Source organism: Gadus chalcogrammus, chromosome 22, assembly GCF_026213295.1.
Source record: "Gadus chalcogrammus isolate NIFS_2021 chromosome 22, NIFS_Gcha_1.0, whole genome shotgun sequence".
Classification (NCBI taxonomy): Eukaryota; Metazoa; Chordata; class Actinopteri; order Gadiformes; family Gadidae; genus Gadus; species Gadus chalcogrammus.
In genome coordinates, this window is record NC_079433.1 from 9,747,732 (window position 1) to 9,768,907 (window position 21,176).

The window sequence follows — 21,176 nt, forward strand, 5'->3', positions numbered from 1 at the left end:
CTTCGATGCATACGTAGTGTTGGTTCTGTCATGGATTGATTCGGCCATAGATCGATTAACTCCATTTCCAATCATTTTGAACAAACGGGATAGCTATTTACTTGGAGGAAACCTTTTTGAGGATCCGCTCATGTGCACCCGTGCATCCCTTACTAATCAAATCCCAATCGCATCTCTTTTGAAACGCTCCACAGTCGATGGCCATTACAACCAAAAAACAATAGACAGACAATATGTTATTGTTCACCACTTCCTGCTTCTTCTCTTTGCATCTGCATGTGACAACCGGTAGCTGTCTTAACTGTGGAACCACATATCTTGGTGTTTGGCTTAGGCAGTCCCTCCTCCACAGGCACAGGGGAAGGCAGAAGGGGAGGAGCCCAGAGGAGCCAGCCCGCCCCGGGACCCACTGCCACCCCTGCAGCAACGATGCTTACAAATCTGTTTACACCGCCTGCCTGAGTCCATGCTGCAGTTGGCTCCACCCCCACTGGCTCCGCCCCGACTGGCTCCACCCCTAACCCCTACCGCTCCATCCCCTGCGCCCTCGCTGGCAGCAGCTCCATCCTCGACCCCGACCATGCTGCCGCCAATTCCATCCCAAACCCCACTCCTACCGGCTCCAGCCCCATTCTCGCCCCCAGCGTTGCCAGATAATCCATCGCCCCAGCGCATAATAACCCCGCCCCTACTGGCGCCAGCCCCAATCTCGCCCCCAGCGGGGCCATCTACTCCATCGCCCCAGCCCATAATAACCCCACCTCCAACCACCACTCGCATTTCAGCAGCCCCTTCTAAAAAGGAGACGCTTCTTAAATTGTCCCGACTTGTAAAAAGCCACACGACCGCCCATAACCACCGTGTAGCCGTACACACGCTTCCCAAAGCGGAGCGGTCCATGCGGCTGGTCGTGCCGCGGCTGCCCGACTCTGTGGTCCTCGCAGCTTCAAAAACACACGACTTTGTAGCGCCGCCAACGCCGCGGCCAGAGCCTCCGACGGCAGAGGGCACGGCTCAACCGCCACCCAGGCAGCCAGCACAGCTACGCCTGTGTTTACTCCGGCTGGCCGAGCCGCTGGTGAGGTCCTTAGTGCTGGCACCACGGGGGCATGAGGCTGAAGAAGAGGAGAAGGGAGAGGGGGATGGAGAGGAGGAGGAGGAGGAGGAGGAGGAGGAAGAGGAGAAGGGAGAGGGGGATGGAGAGGAGGAGGAGGAAGAGGAGGAGGAGGAGGAGGAGGAGGAGGAAGAGGAGAATGATGAGAGCGATGGAGGAACGGACACGTGGAGCCATGGGCGTGGAGATGAGGCGAGCTCCGTTAGTGAGCGGTTGCAGGCCCATGCCACACACGGTGACCCCCGCTCTGTGCTTCGTTCCCAGAATGCTGGAGAGTGTGCTCCGCCCAGCGCCCCGGGAGGGTTGCATAACGGATTCGCCCACAAGGGTCTGCTGCAGAGCACGCGCAGGATCCGTGTGGACTTCAAGGTCAGTCTCTGCTCAGCTGGTGGTGGTGCCCCACCGCCCCCGTACCTTACGCTCCTCCGAGGGCGGCCGCGGCTTCACGTCTGACCCTTTTATTGTGTGTTTTTTTTTTTCCTCTTCCAGGAGGACTGCGCTCTGAAGAACGTGTGGCTGCTGGGCGGCCTCAGCGTGCTGACCTCCGTACCCACCACGCCACAGCCGGTCTGCCTGCTCTGTGCCAGCAAGGGCCACCACGAGGTACATGACACCCCTGGACACCCGCAGCAGTGAGGGGAGAGGCCGGCGCAAGGGCCAAATGTTGCCTCTCTTTATATTGCCGCCTTGAGGTCTATTTTGAGTGTGTCTGACCATACTTTGGTTGTAATTGCGACAACAATAAATAAACCGGTTACCACCATTTTAAAATGACCGCACAAATATTATCCTGGTTTGACATCAGCCGTGATTCTATTCTTCTGTTCTATTAGGGATGAACTGAATTTCCGGCCACCGAAGATTTTCGGCCAAAAATTGCCCAAAAGCGCATTTTCGGTTTTCGGCCGAAATACTTTTTATCACCGAAACAACACAGCCGAAACAGAAATTTGTGATGACGCAATCAAAAAGCGCGGCCAGCACACGCTTGTCTGGATAAGCGCCAATATGTCTGCGGTGTGGACGTTTTTCAATGTTTCTTAGAAAGACCCACGTATAGCGATTTGCAAATATTGCAATGCCTTCATTTTAATGAAGTTAGTACACAGTCATAGCCGATAATGCAATGGTACTAATAATTGGCATAATAATTTCTTTCGGTTTCGGTTTTCAGTTTTCGGACTTGGCTTCCTCATTTTCGATTTTCGGTTTCGGCCAAGAATTTTCCTTTCGGTGCATCCCTAATTAAATGCATTGTAGTTTATAGTTTATGCATCAACCGTCCTGTCTGCTCCTCCGCCCCTCACCCCTTGTCCCGTCAGCTGATCTTCTGCCAGATCTGCTGCGAGCCGTTCCACAGCTTCTGCCTCCTGCCCGAGGAGCGCCCCCAGGAGGAGAACAAGGAGAACTGGTGTTGCAGGCGCTGCAAGTTCTGTCACGTCTGCGGGCGCAAAAGCAAAAGCACCAAGGTGCGCTTCTCATCTGTACACATCAGGCGTCTTGTTGTTAAATTCAATCAAAAAGTTTTCGTCCTTCTATGGCTATTTCATTTTTAGGGTAAAAGATGATTTCCTTTGATACTGGTTCAGCTGTGAATATTAATTTCCATGGCTGATATTTGTTTTCTCTGAAGCGGAAATGAAATGGAATAATGTTGCCTTCCAAATCCACAGCTCCTAACCCTTTGATTATAACCTGATTTAAATCTCAGGTCCCTGAGGTATTGCGTTTGGTCATAGAAAATGTATAAATTCATATTAATGCAAAGCTTTGTTTCCTTCTAGCCTGTATTGCAGTGCAGGAGATGCCAGAACTCCTACCATCCTTCATGCTTGGGACCGACCTACCCCAAGCCTTTGAACTGTAGCACACCCTGGGTATGTACCCTCTAACCTCTAGGCCCGACCTACCCCAAGCTTTTGAACTGTAGCATACCCTGGGTATGTACCCTCTAACCTCTAGGCCCAGATCTACCCCAAACCTTTGAACTGTAGCATACCATGTGTATGTACCCTCTTAAGCCTAGACCTACCCCAAGCCTATGCGGCAATAGCGGGAAAATATGTAAAAACACAAATGTGCAAACTAGTCAAACAAGTGTTTGTATGAAGGGTGTTATATAGCCATGAAATGAATCTTAAGTTCTGACACCCCTGCTCTGTGTGTAGGTGTGCATGGTGTGCATCCGCTGTAAGAGCTGTGGGGTAACGCCTGGGAAGAACTGGGACATGTCCTGGAACCACGAGCAGGACCTCTGCCCTGACTGCACACCCCTGTACAAGAAAGGTACGCTAAATGTTGTGTCCACCATGCAGACAAATTAACTCATTTTATTGAAAGAAAATAAACTCTAAAACATCCAGTTTCAGAGGGTTTCACCATTCCATCAATGGTCTTTTTATCGTCTCAAATCTTCTTCTTATGCACTGCCTCACTTAAAAAGCATCAGCAGCCTCCACAGTAAATTTCAGTGTCAACAACAGCTTGTGCCTGACCTCGAGTGGGAAGCTCTAAGATGTTGAAAGGAAGGATGCATAAAAGAAATGTCTCTCCACAGGGAACTTCTGCACAGTGTGCCACCAGTGCTACGAGACGGGGCCTGAGCAGCCCATGCTGCAGTGCTCCGCCTGCAGCCGCCTCGTGCACTCCAAATGTGAAGGTGTCTCCGGTGAGCCAAGGACAATAGATTTATGTCTACAAACTGTATGAAAAGCTTCCATCCTACTCCTACGTTATGAAAGCACCGTCTAAAAAAACAATACATGACTGTAAATGGATTGATTTGATTGCCATCTCTATAAAATCGATTTGACGTGTGTGTGTATTTAATTTATCTAACGTTGGTGTTGACCTTTCCAGAGGAGCTGTTTGGGCTGTTCTCGAGCCAAGTGGAGCGCGTTGCCTTCACATGCACGGCCTGCAGCACGGCCTGCAGCACGGCCTGCAGCCCGGGCGGTGCTGCAGACAGCGGGTGGAGGGAGCAGCTCCAAGGCGCGCTCAGGGCCAGGATGGAGCAGGTGCTGAAGGAGCTCCTGTCCTCCAGCACCACCCAGCACCTCAACCGCTGCCGAACGGTAGGAAACACCACCCACTACTTTAGTTTTAACATAAGGAGACGCCTCCACCTTAACAGTTTTAACATTAGGAGACACCTCCAACTACTTTACAGTTTTAACATTAGGAGACACCTCCCACTAATTTACAGTTTTAACATTAGGAGACACCTCCAACTACTTTACAGTTTTAACATTAGGAGACACCTCCCACTACTTTACAGTTTTAACATTAGGAGACACCTCCCACTACTTAGCAGTTTTAATATTAGGAGACACCTCCCACTACTTTGCAGTTTTAATATTAGGAGACACCACCCTCTTTACAGTCAGAACAGTAGGAGACACCACCCACTCCTTTAGTTAGTCGACCAGATATTTTTCTGTGTATGATGGATGTGCAACAATTCCTTCAAGTCATTAATACATAATGTCTCATAATATTCATAAATGTTTAGTGAACTATCATAATTATATATATTTCACAGGCAGCATAAGGGCACTTATCACTTTAATTTTGTATTAACTTACCGTGCGAGATAAACAATCATTTCTTGATTTGTGTAATTTGACTTCTTCTTGACGCATTAGAAACTGATTGAGAAAGGCTTCTATGGTGTTTGGGTCTTTACAGTGTGTGGCCAGGGGGGATGTGGACTACGTGGTTGAAGAGCACAAACCAGTCTGTGACTTTTGCGCCATGGGCAAGAAGTTGGAAAAGGGGTGCTACACCTCCATAGTAAGTACATCAGCACATCCATGGGCTTCTTCGACCTTCCCCATGACCCAGTATAGCCACGGTTTTATTTTTTGCTCTGCTCGGTCGGGAGGCGACTGACAGTTGTTATTTTTGAATGTGTGTTTACACCACTCAGAAAGCATTCCATGCGGACGTTGCCTTGGTGATGCGGAGGTGGCTGAAGCAGGAAGAGCCTTTTCCTGAGGCTCAAAGACCCACCACTCAGGCTAAGGAACACTACCTCAATGTACGTCTGCTGTTCACAGCATGCAGAGGGTTGCGTTGATTGTTAATAAATCGGACTTGGTCGCAAGCATTAGTTTCATGATGCGAATGCAGAGGTGAAGTTCTGCCCACAGTTTCGCCTGATCCATTGTTTAGCACAAATAAAAAATGAATCGAAGATGAATCTAACAAATACAACTATTTTCGGTTTGTGAATTGACCCGTCTTTTGCATGTTTCACAGCTGATGAAGCAGGTCTTCACTTGGTTCAATGGAGACGATCTGAATATTTGGGACCCACTGTCCAAAGAATACCCAGGGTGAGGGCTGCCGGAATAAAGTATCTCGAGTTCCCCTCCCGGGATTAATCATCTTAAACCAGGATAGTCATTTTAAGAAAAAATATCGGGCGAAAAAAAAACCGCTTCGCTTCACTCCCCGTCTCCTCTTCTTCCCCCAGAGCGATGCTCCCTTATGCAGTGATGCCTCCCTCCAGGGAGCACAGCTACGCCCAGTGGCTAGAGAGGACCTACCAAGCCTACGAGGACAGCCCAGCCCAAGCCCCCTCGCTCCCAGACACCAAGCCCCTCCCTGAGACCGAAGGACCTAAGTCCCACGGTAAGAAACCATGTCGGGCATTTTCCGATCAGGCGTCAGTGTTGGATTAAGGGCTGTAAATATATTATAAGTAGTATTATTTAGGGCTGTCCCCGACGCGGGGCAGGTCTTTTGGAGGTTTCAAAAATTAGTTTTCTTTCTATTAACACTCTGTTTTGGTAGGCTATGGGCCTTTTATATATGCTTGCGCGTTGCGCTCATTACATTCTCACCTGAACAGTTTTCTGTCAATGAAAAACGTCAGAATTGTAGCCAACTTATTCCTTTCGGGTTTTAATGAGGCTGCTGCCCATAATGCGGTCCGATAATGAACAGGGGGCTCATGTATAGGCTAGTGGATAATCCACTATATGAGCCCCGTGTTCACGATCTGGTTGCATTTATTGAGCCCGAAAGAATACACAGCGCTGTGTCGCCACACTGACTGCGCTCCTAGAGAGAATGAAGCAATAATGTAAGGGAAGACAGACGCTTCCCTCTGCGAGATTCTGTCTAGCAAACAAAGTTACAATGAATCAACCACCACAGCTACATGGACAGTGTCTAAATAAAGCGTCTTTATTATTATCATTAGAGCTGTGGTGCAAATGGTGAATATTGAGCCTGCGGTGGCATCTGTACGCGCAGTTTGCAATTTATTTTCAGCACCAACTGCCGCTGCAACGTACCCGTTTCAAGTGGTTTGACATGTTAGACGTTGTTGAATGAAAAGCAAATTCTTGCACACTTTTGACGTCTTCTGAGACATGGTTATAGGCTATGGTAATATTTGCTATAGTAAAACCACCACCGTCCGTGCACCAACCGTTCTGGTTTCAATTTGTATCCATTTCAGCACACGTCGTCCTTCTAAAATATATAATTATAATTATTATCACAAAAAAAACATTATTCCTGTGCATTTTAATGTTTTCTATTTTTAGTTTAATTAATGCACACCACTCACTGACGAAAAAACGAAAAAAATAAAGGAAGACGGCGGGAAACCCCGCAGTCGACTCAGATTCGCTGAGTCGACTGCGGGGTTTCCCGACTGATGATTTGAATCATCGACTTTGAGGGGACAGTCCTAGTATTATTATATATTTTTCTTGGCTGACAAGCAGCCAAGAAACTAATCTTGTTGATGTCACATTGTTTATGCCACAGCAGTACCTCACCGTTCGTATTCCTACCTACAGGTTTGCCCAAGGATGTGTCCTCGTCCAGAAGCAGGGATGGGCGGCAGTGCGTACTTTGTCAACACTTTGGAGACGAGCTGCCAAGCGTAAGCTCCCCTCCTCTAGCTTGCACCGTGTCTAGTCGGCAATCATTATTCCCATCCAAACAGAACAAGCGCATTTTCCTCTACGGCTGAAGGTGTTTTGGCGCCGGTGACAACTTGTGCAAAGTCGCTGGCTTTGCCTTCTACCAATAATATAAAATCACCCCCGCTTAAAAGCTTCCAACGAGCTAGCCGGCTGTTTTGGTCCATGCTCATCACTGTTTAACTTGCAACTAAATTAAGATTTATTCAAAAAGCCATTTCATGCCGCCTTCTATTAAACTCTGAACGATCATAATGGTCGATTTTGGTCTGTTATTTAAATGTTGTGTTTGAAGTATGACGCCGCCATTAAATGGTAGCTCCTGTTCTCTGTCCGCGCAGGCCGAGGGCCGCCTCCTGTACTTGGGGCAGAACGAGTGGGCGCACGTCAACTGCTGCATATGGTCTGCGGAGGTGTACGAGGACAACAGCGCTCTCCTGCAGGTGCACAGTGCCGTCTCTAGGGGGCGCTACCTGGTAAGGAAACTGTAAAATGGGGCTTCTCGTCACACTACCATTTTCTTAACATTTTGAACATCCCACCGCATGGACATATTTTCACAGTTTTTCTTATGTGTGTTTTTTACCAGCGTTGTGACCACTGCAGTCAGTCAGGAGCCACAGTGGGCTGCTGTCTGTCCAGCTGCCAGAGTAACTTCCACTTCATGTGCGCCCGGGCTCGGAACTGTATGTTTCAGTTGGACAGGAAGGTGTACTGCTACAAGCACAGGGACCTCGTCACGGAAAAGGTGGGTGTTCTGGGTCTTGACCTCTCATCCCCATCCACCCAAAGCATCGTTTTGAGTGGGGATCAGAGACTCACACCGCTGTCCTCTCCGTTGCCAGATGGTTTCTGGGATGGGCTTTGAAGTTCCGAGGCGTATCTACGTGGACTTTGACGGCATCGCGCTCAAGAGGAAGTTCCTCATGGGCCTGGAGCCGGAGTCCATCAGGATGACCATAGGTGAGACTTGGAATGGCTTACAATGACCTCTTTGAGTGTCGGTGTTTAGACGTTCCCCATGTTAACCTTCACTGTTTGACCCCTGGCCCTGGTCGTCCGTTGCAGGTTCTCTGCAGATCCAGAAACTGGGCGTATTATCCGAGCTTTCGTCCAATGGGAAGATGTTGTACCCCACCGGCTATCAGTAAGTCATGAGTCGCCGTCGATGCGCACAAACTCACGGCAACCTTTTTTGATTTCCCTCAATGCAGATTGCAGTCAATTGAGGGGCAAACCAGCACACGTACACGAATGAACGCGCTCACTTCAAAACGCGGAACGTCTTTGATACGTTTCCTGCTTCCTCCCGTCTCATCACACGCTCCGGGCTCATTTCATCCCGTCATTTCCTTCCTCCAGGTGTTCCCGGCTGTACTGGAGCACCGTGGACCCGCGCAGGCGCTGCAAGTACACGTGCAGGGTGACGGAGGTGAGCACCCCTCTCCCAGGGCAGGAGCACGACCCCAGGTGGGACAAGGATGAGAACCAGACCATCATCCACAGCCCCAGTCACCAGCTCGGTAAGCATAGGACACATGTTGTGGCTCTGGTTTTCTCCCTTGCGTCCCTTGTCCGTTTATCTGTGTAGTGAATCAGTAAAAGGAGCCTACAGCTTTTGGTTTATTGATGGAGAGTTACTGGAAATGGCGACAATCAAGAGTGCAAAAGTATGCTGAGACATTTACATTTACATTTAGGGCATTTAGCAGACGCTTTTATCCAAAGCGACTTACAATCAGTACATTTGTCATAAGAAGTGCATCAAATATATCGCTGTCGGTACAGAAAGGATGTTCATAGAACCAAGTGCAAGTACAACAATCGCTAGGCTATAACAATCGCTAGGCTAATCATTACAGCAATGATAGCAGCTACTGCAGAGTGACACCACATTTTATAGATCCATGCATCTCCTCAATGCTGGTCATTCATTTATGATAATAAAGCGCAGAGATTCTTTTTTTAGCTTTGAACAGACTGTAGACTTTGTAGACTGGGCGTAACATGGATTTCAATCATATTTGTTCTCTGATCACCTGATGAACTACAATAAACGTGCCGAGAAGATTAAGTGCATGTCCCCCATTGACCTACCTCTTTATACTCCTCCCCTCTTCCAGAGATAGAGTCACCCGAGCCGCTGAGCTCCTCACCCAAGGAGGCCAAGTCAAACACTTCGTCTCCAAACTCCAAGCCGCCGGGACCCAGGGTCCCCGGCTACGCCCATGCACGGAAACCAGCCGGGGGCTCCTCGCGACCGCTTCCCTCCCCAGGTAAACACGGTCATCCAGGGAGGGGGGCGAGCACGGGCCCCTCTAGAAGGTGCTCTGTTGTTAGACTGAGGGGGGGGGGGGGGGGGGAAAGGGCGGGACAGATGGCACAAAGTGTTAGTTGGTTTGAGAGCATGGGTGAAAGTGGGCGCCGTTGTGGATACGTTTGGGGCGGGGGTTAATAGCGCCCTCGCTGTGGACTGGTAGACCCATAATGCCTTCCCCTGACCCTCTCTTTCACACGTGCCCTCCCCTTGGCGTTCCCCCCCTGCAGGGTCCGCTCCGCCCAAGGCCCACCCCATCCTGACCCTGCGGGACCTGGACGACACCCGTCGCCCCCGCCGCCTCTCGTCGCGGAGCCGCTGCAGCTCCTCCCCCACCGAGAGCGAGCCCCCCCGCTCGGCCGGCCCCGGCGCCAGGACGCCGCTGTTCGGCTCCCCCCTCCGCTCCCACCACGACCCGCCGTCCACGCCGCCGTCTCCGTCGCGGCCGGGGCACAGCGCGGCGACCCCGCCCACCTCGCCCTCCGGCTTCTCCCCCCGGAGGAGCGGAGGCGCCACCACCATCACCACCCCCCCCACCGCCACCAACACCACCAACACCACCGTCTCCCCAAAGGGCCGGCAGCTGTTCCGCATCACCACGCCGGTGTCGGCCGAGGTGCCCCAGGACTTCATGGCGCCCTCGGAGGCGGAGGCGGGGGCGGCCACCACCAACGGCGTCGCCCTGGCCGCAGACGTCCTGGAGGAGGAGGTGGCGCAGCTCATGGCCCAGGAGCTGCCCTACACTGTGTTCGACGCCGACACGGAGGTCGCCGTGGCGTCCATGCTCAACGCCAAGATCGAGTTCGACGAGGCGCTGCTCACCGAGGACGTGGCGCTGCACCTCGGGCCGCACGGCGGCGCCGGCGGGGAGGCGGCGGGGGTCGAAGGTCAAGGCGAGGAGGCTCGGCGGGAGGAGCAGGGGGGCGGGGCGGACGACGACGACAACGTCGTCGACTGCAGCCCCTACTTGAAGTTTTCCCGCGTGGTGGTGGTCCGGGAGCCGAGCGAGGAGGGGGAGCGTCCGGGCGGCCCCCGGACCATCCCCCAGCTGGACGGCGCCGACGGGGGCTCCGACAGCGACGAGAGCGAGGCGCCGGGCGGAGACGGAGGCGGCGACGGGCCCCCGGGGCCCGCCGACTCGCCCACAAAGAAGCTGACCGTCGCTCTGCAGAGGCTGGAGTCCGTCCCCATCGCCCCGCAGAAAAGTACGGCAGACCCGGAGCAGTCCACGGCGAGCCCCTCGGCGGTGCCGCCGCTCGCCGCGGAGCCGGGCCCCCTCGACAGCCACCTGCTGGCCGAGGAGGTGGTCCTGGACTCTGAGTCGGCCGCGCGGGAGAAGGGCCAGCTGGACCCGGCCACCGGTCACTTTATATCCACGGACGACGGCACCATCGTGCGGCTGGCCAACAAACCGGGCCTGGTGATGGACATCAGCACGTCCTCCACTGACTCCATGGACGAGGCGCCGCCGCCGCCGCCCAACCTGCCCAAGCCCACCGCGGTCCCCAAAAGCCTGGCCCCGGTAATGGTCAAGCGCATCTTCCCCAAACCCTGCGCTCCCCAGCACGGCTCTGAGCTGAGGCTGCCCATCGCCTCCCGCTTCCTGCACACCGCCGCCCCCGCCCCCGCCGTCAGCTCGGCGCCACGCATGGTCACCTCCCCCATCGTCATCAACGGCCTGCCCATGCAGACGGGCACGCCGCGGGGGCGCACCATCGCCATCCGCTTCGACTCCTCCAAGCCCGGGGCGCCGCAGCAGCAGCTGCTGATCCCGGCGCAGGCCGGCGCGTCCCACTGGGTCACGTCGGTGCCCCCCGCTCCGCAGGTCCTCCTGGTCAACCGCCAGGGGCAGATCCTGCTGAAGGACCCCCGCTCCAACACCTACCAGACGCTCAACCAGAACTCGCCGGCCTATGGCCGGATCAGCCAGGTGGCCAAGATGCTGCACGGCGGGAACGCCCTGCAGCGCTCCGTCCCCCGCGTCATCGTCAAGCCGCGCGCCGGCTCCGCCCACCTGGCCCCCCCGGCCCCCGGCGCCACCGCCGCCGCCCCCCGCCCCGCCCTCGGGGCCCCGCACCCGGCGGCCTACAGCGGCCGGGTCATCGTGAGGACCCTGCCCGTCAACCGCATGATGGCCGGCGCTTCGGCCTCGCCGCCGGCGTCCGGCATCCAGGCGGGCACGGCGCAGGCCATCATCAGCCAGGCCATCGCCAACCAGCGGCACCCCCAGCCCGCCGCGCTCACGGCCGGCCGGCGGCCCATGCCCAGGATCCTCACCCCAACGCAGTTCAGGGCCCTGCACGTCCCCGGAAAGGCGGGGTCACCGGAGGCTGCGCCGGCCGGCCAGCCCGACGCCGCCACCGCCGCCGCCGCCTCCGCCGGGGTCAAGGAGGCCACGCCGTGGCACCACTCGCCGGCGGGCATCAAGAGGCTGGCCGCGCTGTCGGACCGGCCTGGGAGGAAGAGGTGCCGGACGGACTTCATCAGGGACCTGGACGGTCCGCAGGAAAACAGGTGGGACAGGACGGACGCGCACAAGCACGTACACGCACATACAGACACACAGACACACATACACGCGCGCACACGCACACGCTCACACACACACCCCCCTACCTCGGGGTAACTTGTTGTCAAGTCTCGCTCTCTCTGTGTCACACTGACCACCAGAACACAGCTGCTGCCGGGGAATTGATATGCAAATCAGCAAATGCTCTCCAGTCCAGTTTGCTCTGTAGCTCCCTCACGTAATGGCTGCTGTACCTCTCCAACTGAAAGGGGGCTCAATCAAAATACATGGGCTCTATCATAAAGCTCATTGTTGGTAAAACACACACACACGGCTAATTATGATTTAAGGTATTTTCTAAACCAATTTTGAAAAAGTGTTAATGCCGATGTGCATTAATCTCAAGTGGGCTAGGCCCTGGCGAGGTTGGAGCGAGTCAAGGGCTTCCTAGTGTTTAATGGTAGAATAGAGCAGAGTACTTAAGGCTTTTAACGCGCACGCAAATCCAACTCGAGCGCCTAACTCGCATAACCATGCCTCCGATGGTTGGAAGAATTATTTGCCATTTAATACACTGCACTCTATCCCACCTACACAAAAAGATGAAAGATCTGCCGAAAATGATAGCGTTGGCTTGTGTGCATGATGGAATTCCTACCGCCTAATTCATTTGTCGTGATTCAAAAAGCAAAAACATGCTCCCTTAGTATCCAAGGTACGTTTAAATGTTATCGTTTGCACAATAACCTGCCAGATAAACAGCTGAATAATTAGAATTACAGTTTTGTCAGTATTTAGCATTCTTCTATTGGTATTATTAATGGATAAATACTAAGATTAGGTACTCCAGGCTTTGTCTGCGTTTCAATGTAATAACTGGGCTGATCCAAGCATCTGTTGTGCATGACTCTTATTTCCAAATGCTCTGGTAACCTTATGCAGGTCAAAAAGCTGGAATTGATGGCACCAGTAGTCTTTTTTTTGTACACAAGAGGCTGTTTGGTTTACAGCATGATTTTAGCCTTGAATTGTTACCTGTGAGTACTCTCCTCCCGTTTTCTAAACACCAACAATGCCTTGCACTCTTCCTCACAGATCCAGTGGTGTGAGAATGAAGTCCCCTACATTGAAGGATGTTCTCGATCTGAACAAGGAGATGGTGCCAGAAAAACCAAAGAACGCAGATCCAGAATCTGCAGTACACGCCAGGTTGGCGAAACATAGCCAATAGACCATCAATTAATAAAAATGATTACATTTTAGCATGTCTTTCTATGTAAAATTACCCAATGCGTGTTTATAAATACATTGACACGGCCAGGGTTGACCAAAGTAATGAAAAAGACGATTGAGCAATGTATATCAATGGAACACAAACAGAAACATCAGTACTTAATCCACAGGCCTATACTACGTAACATCCCGTTGAACCATTGTTGCCGTTTCCATTCATTCTCCTACCGTTCTCTTGTAACGTAACCTCTCGTCATGTGACCCAGGTCCCAGCAGGCGGACGGCGGGCCAGGCGGGGCCCAACACAGCAGGAGTAGTGGGGCTGGTGGAGGTGGGGACCTTCAGGGTAAGACCAGCATCTGGGTCTGCTCTCACCACGGAGACCTCTCCGACTGGGGCCCTTATTCAGGTCGGCTGATCTCCCCCCAGAACCCCTCGTCTCCCATTAGCGGACACATGGTGACGTCGCCCCTTAAAGGAGAACCAAGACCCGGCACCACCTTCAAGAGTAGTTAGCGTTAGACGACCCCCCTCTCTTGGTGACAAGGCATGCATGTGGAACCTCAGCAGTTGCTGGTTTGCTTCCTGCTGGCAGCCATGGCCAAGAATAAGAGAGAGCCTAAAATTATTATTTTGAGCCGGGTCAGAGGGATTGGTTCTCCACGGGGACGTTGAAATGTGATTTCCCCAAGTAAAGTTGTAGAAATGGAATTTAATGTTTAGATTGTGATTACTTTTTTAGTTGGATCTCTTTTTGCTTTTTAGTGTCCTCATACAAACAGAATGGACCCACATCGGTTCCATGAGTCGTGTTCACACCGATAGGGCTGGACGCAGTCTGTCTCACGATATACTTATTCGTATCAGTCGCCCCGATAATTATGAACACAGTAGTCATTTAATAAATCAACACTAGAAAGGCTGATGAGAACGCCTCTGTGCGTCACAACCGATGTCTATACCTACAAACCTGTCTGAAAGACCGAGACACCTACTCTAAAAACAAAAAGCAGCACAAATTAGTAAATGTTCAGGTTTAATTATATTATCAGTCCATGTAAGAAAATAAGCGGACAAAATGTGCGCATATAACAGATAACATGCACAGGGCCAAGAGGGCCAAAGCTAGAAAAATAGTCAGCAGTTGCATAATGATGCACCAGTGGTGGTTTTGCCGGTTTGCTTAAACTATCATGGTGGCTCAGATTCTGACTCAGAAGGCTAGTGGGTGATATGACTTCAGATGGTACAGCCTGTTGGTGTGTTCCCGGAATGAGTCAGCACCACTCTCTGATCGTGATGAACCTATTGCGAAATCTTGGCCGATCCATGGAAAAAAAAATAGATAATGCAAGCAAAAAGTAAAAACCCTGATCCGATGCAGGGTTCTAATGACGCATTCTCACTAAGAACGAGTCGCAGTATGTTGAACTGTGTTGTGCTAAGCCATCGGGCAGCAACACTACAAGAGCCATTGTGTGGTCAATATTTATAAAATAGGCGAATTACAAAGTACCCAATAGCCTAACTGAAATGCACTTAAACCGGATACGTCTCAAGTTTCATAAAGGATATAACATATAACTGTTAAGAAGTATTTCCTGCTAGCTCTTAACTGTAAAACAGGTTTAAGAACTGGCCAGGGCAGCTCTGTTGTGGGTGTTACGCACATAGATTGCATATAATGCAGATTCTTGTGTCCATTTGGGAAAACTATCACGGACAGAAAAGGCCTGTCCATCATCACGCACTGCCGTAACCTATTGTAATCTGTCTAAACCCATGGGGCTGATTCAGTATCTGATACTGTCAATAATGTACATCGGAAAATATCTATTTAATTTCTATGAAAAATATATATCCCTGCTAACTTGGCCGATTTTATTCCTATTGATTTAAATGTTGATTTATCATCCACCACTATAAACAGTGTGTTTCTCCTGATGTGTTTGGAAGAAAAGATACATTGACAAAACCTTCATCCTCAGGATTCAGCTCCGAAGAGGAGGGCCCGCCTCCCAAACAGGACAACAGGAAGTACATGAACCAGCCCCACCTGCGCTTCGAGATCACCAGCGACGACGGCTTCAGCGTCAAGGCCGACAGCATAGAGGGTACGACGGCCAGCTTCTCCTCATGTTCATGCTTTGAACGTCAGCGCGAGACCTTGGTGCATGTTACACACAACGGCGAGCTGTTAACGCAGCAACTAGGGGTGTGAACGGTTACAAAAAATTATAAACTGTTACACAACCCCTTTTTATTTGTGTACACGGTTAACCGCTTTTTTTATTAATTAATGATTTATTTATTTATTTTTAAAGTGGACCGCAGGCGCTATAGGGGGATTATTTGTTTATCAACACGGCAGATGCGCGAGCAGAAGGATCGCAAAAAGAAAATTTGTTTGACCGGTTGCCATGGTTATCTCCGTGTGGTTCATTTGCAGTTGCGGTGTTGATTAGGATGTTGTCAGCTTACTGTTTCATTAAACTGTAATCAGAAAATGCGGTTATATGCTACAGGCCCTAGAGTATTTTTGGTGTAAAGGCTGGGACGAATTTCGAATTATAAATATGTACTCTTTATGTTGGAAGTATAGACCGTCGCATTTCCCATTGAAACGAATGGCGCGGTGATTATTATTAATCTTTTTTACGGTTTTCTTTTACTGATTTTTCCTAAACGGTTATGATTTAATCAGAATCAGAAATACTTTATTGGTCCCCGGGGGGAAATTGTTGTTCCAGGTGCTCCATACAACAGAAATATAAATATAAATACCCTACAAGCTAACCCTACAAGCATAGAAGATAAGATAAGATTATAAATAAATAAAATACAATAAAATAAAAATAAGACTACTAACCGTGTACACGTGTACGCGTGCACACACCAAGTAGCAACCATTTAACATCCCCATATCCCGGCACGCCGCTGGGCTGGGATCATATGGAGAAGACTTGTGAGGCAACACTCATACACGGCTATCTCTTCACAAGGTGTGATGAGAGTGGGTGCTGAGTGGTTGCTCCTCACAGCCATCCGGCTGAACGGCAGCAAGTGCTATGTGGTTTATCTCTTCCCCTCCACCAACGTGCCAAACTCAAACCCCCTGTTTGGGCAAAAACTACTAAACCACACGCTTATCCTCATTGATTGAACCTCGGTCAGCGTCGCCGCTGTGCACGTCTTGTCATGTACACGCACAAGCGTTGATCCCCGTGTGTCCCTCCTCCCTCAGTGGCGTGGCGCGCGGTGACGGACGGCGTGCTGGAGGCGCGGGCCGGCTTCCACCTGCGGCAGCTGCCGCTGGGCGTGGCGAGCGGCCAGCGCATGCTGGGCGTGCTGCACGACGCCACCATCTTCCTGCTGGAGCAGCTGGAGGGCGCGGGCAGCTGCCGGCGCCACCGCTTCCGCTTCCACCGCTGCGACGCCGCCGAGGTGGAGCTGCCGCTCAACCCCAGCGGCTGCGCCCGCGCCGAGGTGTACACACGGTACGGGGCGAACCGCACACACGCCAACGCGCACGCATGCGAGCGTGCCAAGACGCGCGTTTTCGCAAATGCTTGGGTCGGTGTTTGCGGTATTGTGCACTCATGGGCGTGCGAATACTGACACACGCACGGGCAAATACACACACAATTCAAGTGTTTAACTCTCTATGAAATGTTTTATCGTTGGTTAAGTTGTTATCCCAAGCTAAGCACTAAACGTAGCCCTTCCCGAGGTGACCCTGACGCATCTCCCCAACACCCTTCTGCTCTCCTCGCGCTCCTCTCCTCACAGGAAGTCGACCTTCGACATGTTCAACTTCCTGGCGTCGCAGCACCGGCAGCCGCCCGACATGGTGGCCCCCTGTGACGAAGAGGACGACGACTTCCCGCTCAAATCGTCCAGGTGAGCTCACCTTGAGCGTGCAATCGGGTCGTGTGCGTCCGCCCCTTTCACTCAGGCGAAGAATTATCAAAGGCGGAATGTGCAAATAGGATCCGATGTGTGTGCGTTGACACACGCTGCACTTTCTGTGACCCGTCTGTGTAATGCTTTGCGTTAACGTGTGTACTATTCATCCGTTCATGCGTGATTGCTTTGGGGCTCCCTCCCAACAGACGCGCCACCAGCACAGAGCTTCCCATGGCCATGCGCTTCAGACACCTGGAGAGAACCTCCAAGGAGGCCGTAGGGGTTTACAGGTGACTGACCGCCTAACCCACCCTACTACTACTAACACTAACACTGATACTAATCCTCATACTCGTGGTGTGGTTCCTGGCTAACCGTCCTGTGCTCTGGACCTAGGTCTGAGATCCACGGCCGCGGCCTGTTCTGCAAGAGGAACCTCGAGGCGGGGGAGATGGTGATCGAGTACGCCGGCAACGTCATCCGAGCCGTGCTGACCGACAAGAGGGAGAAATACTACGACAGCAAGGTCAGCCAAGGGCTCCTCGGGAATGTCTCGACTTACCCTCTCCCGGGGTTAATAAATTCACGTTTTATATGGTATAGTAACGCCAGGTAATCTATATTGCAATGGCAAAAAAAGTGTATACGATATGTACGTTTTGTATATCGGCTGGGGTTTGTTGAGAAACTGGAATCGTGTTGCTGTTGTATGGCCGTTAACAGGACAGAAATACACGTGAAGTGTGATGGTGTGATTTCTGCTCCACCTCTTCCACCACAACGGGGGTAGCCCTCAATTGACTTGCCATGCAGAAAGACACGTTTTGAACCGTTAGCCTTGAGAGTAAAGTCTACAGTGAGTCCTGGTCCGGACCAGCCAGCAATCAGAAAACACTCGGTTGACATTATTTACATGCTTTGTTTTGCCTGAGGTTATTTTATGATGCAGCTCCGAGTCTATGTGACGCCAAAAACCAACGACAAAGTCCCGTTCTCAACGGCCCTCGTAACGCCCCGTGTGTCTCGCCTCCCGCAGGGCATCGGCTGCTACATGTTCCGCATCGACGACTTCGACGTGGTGGACGCCACCATGCACGGCAACGCGGCGCGCTTCATCAACCACTCGTGCGAACCCAACTGCCACTCGCGCGTCATCAACGTGGACGGCCACAAGCACATCGTCATCCTGGCGTTGAGGAAGATCTACCGCGGAGAGGAGCTCACCTACGACTACAAGTTCCCCATCGAGGACGAGAACAGCAAGCTGCACTGCAACTGCTCCACCCGCCGCTGCCGTCGCTTCCTCAACTAGGGGGTACCGGCGTCTGTCCTCTCTCTCTCACACACACACACACGCACAAACAAGTTGGCAATCTTGCTGTTAGTACTTGAATTTCAAAGGTAAGACCTCAGGGGGGCGCGTAGGCACACCGCTGTGGGGTCACCGACCCTCGCGTTAACAGAACAACGCGCTGGTGGACAGAACGGGCCTGTTCTGCCAAGGAGCTCGGTCTCAGACGTTTCTTTCGGGGAGGTTTTTCTAACCCTTCTGTACTCTCCGAGTTCTCGGCTGTGAGGATGTGGCGGGAGAGGACCCAATCGTCCCGACTGTTGCTGTTTATTCGATGACGCCCAGATGTGGTTCTGTTTAAACGCAACGCAGCGTGCGCTGAATCAAGGCCCTGTCCCTGGGAAACGCAAACAAGCGCCCGGCTGGCATTGAGGAGATAACCGTGGAGAGAGGCCCGTGGCCGCAGGGCAGTGGGCGTGGCCGCAGGGCAGTGGGCGTGGCCGCAGGGCCGTGGGCGTGGCCGTGGGCGTGGCCGTGGGCGTGGCCGCAGGGCCGTGGGCGTGGCCGCAGGTCTGTGGGCGGTCCCGGGCGGTCACGTCCGCAGGGTCATTTTCTCAGTACTGCTCCGTTGTCCCAAGAGGGAGGCCAGAGAACGCGTGTTGGATACACGAGGAGGACGAGAGGAGTCCTTGGCACCTTACCCCCCTCCCCCCATGTCCACTGCTAGCATGGCTGTACATAGCAGACGGGAAGGAGCTTTGGGTTGGGGGTGAAATGGGAGATAAACCCGTTTTCAGTTGGGCCACCTTGTGTACATTATCAGAGCGGCGATGTTTAAGTTTTAACAGTCCCGAAAACACAACTCTTGCGAACGGAGAGCTGCACATATTTTTTTCTTTTACTGTTACAAAGGTGATGGTGATTTGCTGTTTTTATTCTTTTGCCCATATGTAGTACAAGGTTGATTTTTAAATATCCAACCCCCCCCGCATCTCCCTTTTAGTCACTGTTGGGATGTTTCTATGTGTACAACAGAGCTTCTGTGACCAAAATGATCTTGTTTCTTACTAGTTTCTTTTGCATTTTATCCTGGAATTATTTTCCCCATATTTCTTTTGGTGCTGTCTAGGTTTATGGAGGAGAGTTCGTCAGAAATCTAAAATAGTGATGAAACTGCTCCCTCAGTCATGTCTTCTTTTGTATATTTGAACAAGGGTTAACGAATATTCAACATGCTTACAATAAATGTGTTATCAACTATTATCTTTGTACTTGCTACTGAAGAGCCCTCTTTCCTCCAAGTAGATGTGATTATTACCTATGTACATCTCCGGTGTCACTTCCCCCGTGTTCATCAAGCCTCAGTCCCACCACACCTCGGCTCGGACCCTTATTGTAGAGTGTTCTACCTCATAGACACCGCCCACTGGCAGCAGGTTCGTCATTTAAAACATTGCACTCAATGTGTTCATTTTAGGGGCAGGATGAAGGATGTGTCTTCATGATTTGTATACATCTGTATACATCTAACCTGGTCAGCAAATATATTGATGAATGCTATTGGTCTTGTCTGGAGCAGTTTAAGTGACAAAACTGTTTCTATCGAATATGTGTTTTATGTCAGGTTAATTTGTGTGGTCTGAACGCGCAACGTTTTTTCCATTTGCTGATTGATGGAAAAGCAGCCAGTGGGTCACTCAGTTTTAATGTTTTTATTGCAGGTTTGGCACAGTCCCATGAGCACTCAACGAAGTACATGTGTGTATTTATGTCTTATTTTTGTTTTCCGTTTACATCAGTTTGCAACGTATGTCATGCTTTTTGATTTGCCACCATTTTGTCTCTCAGTCCGCTCCGCCTTGTACATAATTGTATACAAAATTTCTAACTCTGTTTCACATTTTCTACATGTTTTTATTTATAATGTTTTTGCCCAATAAAAAATCTTGACAAGTTACAAAGTGTTGACACTTGCTTCCATATGTTTTATATGATATTGTCACGGTTCTACATGTCCTTGGAACAGCAGGTGAGCATTCGCATTTCCATCATGCTGATATGTAAACCGTACAGCCTAATGAATGGCAGACTTTTGATTTTAGTTAATCAATACTTATTCCTGCAGCACAAATGTGTTTTAAATTAATTGAGAGCAAATGCATTCATGCAGTTATCCAAGAAGGCAACATTTTACTTACTTTCTAAATAAGTGCGCACCACATTTTGTATTACTCCTTTTAGATAATTTCCTAAAGGTGCTGTGATAAAGACTAAACCTTTGGCTCGTAATAGTTCAAACTGAAATCTAAGTGGAGGCACATGCTAAATATTTGATATGTCTGAGTTAAGACCTGCTCTGGAAGACGGGTTTCAATTACATATATCAGTATTTTAGCATTCATGTATTAAAAGCCCTCCCTGCCAAGAACAATGCCATAAGGTTGTCATACATTTCAAAGATTAAAAAAAAACTATAACCAGACACCAGCTATGGCATTTATCTGCCATGTGTTCCATCGTAGTTTAAAATGTTAGCATACAGTACCGAACCAAATAGCCAACCTATGACTGTTAATTTAAAGAAAGTTGCGTTGTATAAGAGTAATGATTTCTCCGCCAATGAGATGAGGGACATGACGCCGATGTCAACTGTACAATCTTATGATCAGTTACTGTGTACTATTTAGCATCCCCCTCTGCTTCTATTACACGGGCTGGCGGCGTTATCCTTTAGGTTTATCGGCCAAGGCCACCTATCTCCCACCATATGATCGTTTCCCATAGTGATGTAGGCAGACCATGGTCTGAAGCCGTACATGTCATCATGTGTATATATAAAGTTAATGTAAAGGCGGTCATTGATT

General features: G+C 50.9%; 1 protein-coding gene across 1 annotated transcript in view; it reads left to right on the forward strand.

Annotated features, from left to right (window-relative positions):
- The window catches only part of kmt2ba (lysine (K)-specific methyltransferase 2Ba), a 30,940-nt gene extending 12,332 nt beyond the window's left edge, over window positions 1-18,608 (forward strand). Inside the window, exons 10-37 of the mRNA XM_056583472.1 lie at window positions 1,379-1,483; window positions 1,604-1,717; window positions 2,437-2,583; window positions 2,899-2,991; window positions 3,283-3,400; window positions 3,672-3,782; window positions 3,974-4,188; window positions 4,802-4,906; window positions 5,043-5,153; window positions 5,375-5,451; window positions 5,592-5,749; window positions 6,931-7,016; window positions 7,398-7,532; window positions 7,646-7,804; window positions 7,902-8,019; window positions 8,125-8,203; window positions 8,419-8,579; window positions 9,180-9,332; window positions 9,604-11,410; window positions 11,465-11,887; window positions 12,978-13,091; window positions 13,382-13,524; window positions 15,104-15,229; window positions 16,360-16,612; window positions 16,905-17,015; window positions 17,228-17,311; window positions 17,418-17,547; window positions 18,058-18,608. Of these exons, the coding sequence (XP_056439447.1) occupies window positions 1,379-1,483; window positions 1,604-1,717; window positions 2,437-2,583; window positions 2,899-2,991; window positions 3,283-3,400; window positions 3,672-3,782; window positions 3,974-4,188; window positions 4,802-4,906; window positions 5,043-5,153; window positions 5,375-5,451; window positions 5,592-5,749; window positions 6,931-7,016; window positions 7,398-7,532; window positions 7,646-7,804; window positions 7,902-8,019; window positions 8,125-8,203; window positions 8,419-8,579; window positions 9,180-9,332; window positions 9,604-11,410; window positions 11,465-11,887; window positions 12,978-13,091; window positions 13,382-13,524; window positions 15,104-15,229; window positions 16,360-16,612; window positions 16,905-17,015; window positions 17,228-17,311; window positions 17,418-17,547; window positions 18,058-18,333 (5,712 nt within the window). The 3' untranslated portion in view covers window positions 18,334-18,608. The remainder of the gene's footprint in view (window positions 1-1,378; window positions 1,484-1,603; window positions 1,718-2,436; window positions 2,584-2,898; window positions 2,992-3,282; window positions 3,401-3,671; window positions 3,783-3,973; window positions 4,189-4,801; window positions 4,907-5,042; window positions 5,154-5,374; window positions 5,452-5,591; window positions 5,750-6,930; window positions 7,017-7,397; window positions 7,533-7,645; window positions 7,805-7,901; window positions 8,020-8,124; window positions 8,204-8,418; window positions 8,580-9,179; window positions 9,333-9,603; window positions 11,411-11,464; window positions 11,888-12,977; window positions 13,092-13,381; window positions 13,525-15,103; window positions 15,230-16,359; window positions 16,613-16,904; window positions 17,016-17,227; window positions 17,312-17,417; window positions 17,548-18,057) is intronic.
- Window positions 18,609-21,176: the final 2,568 nt, after the last annotated feature.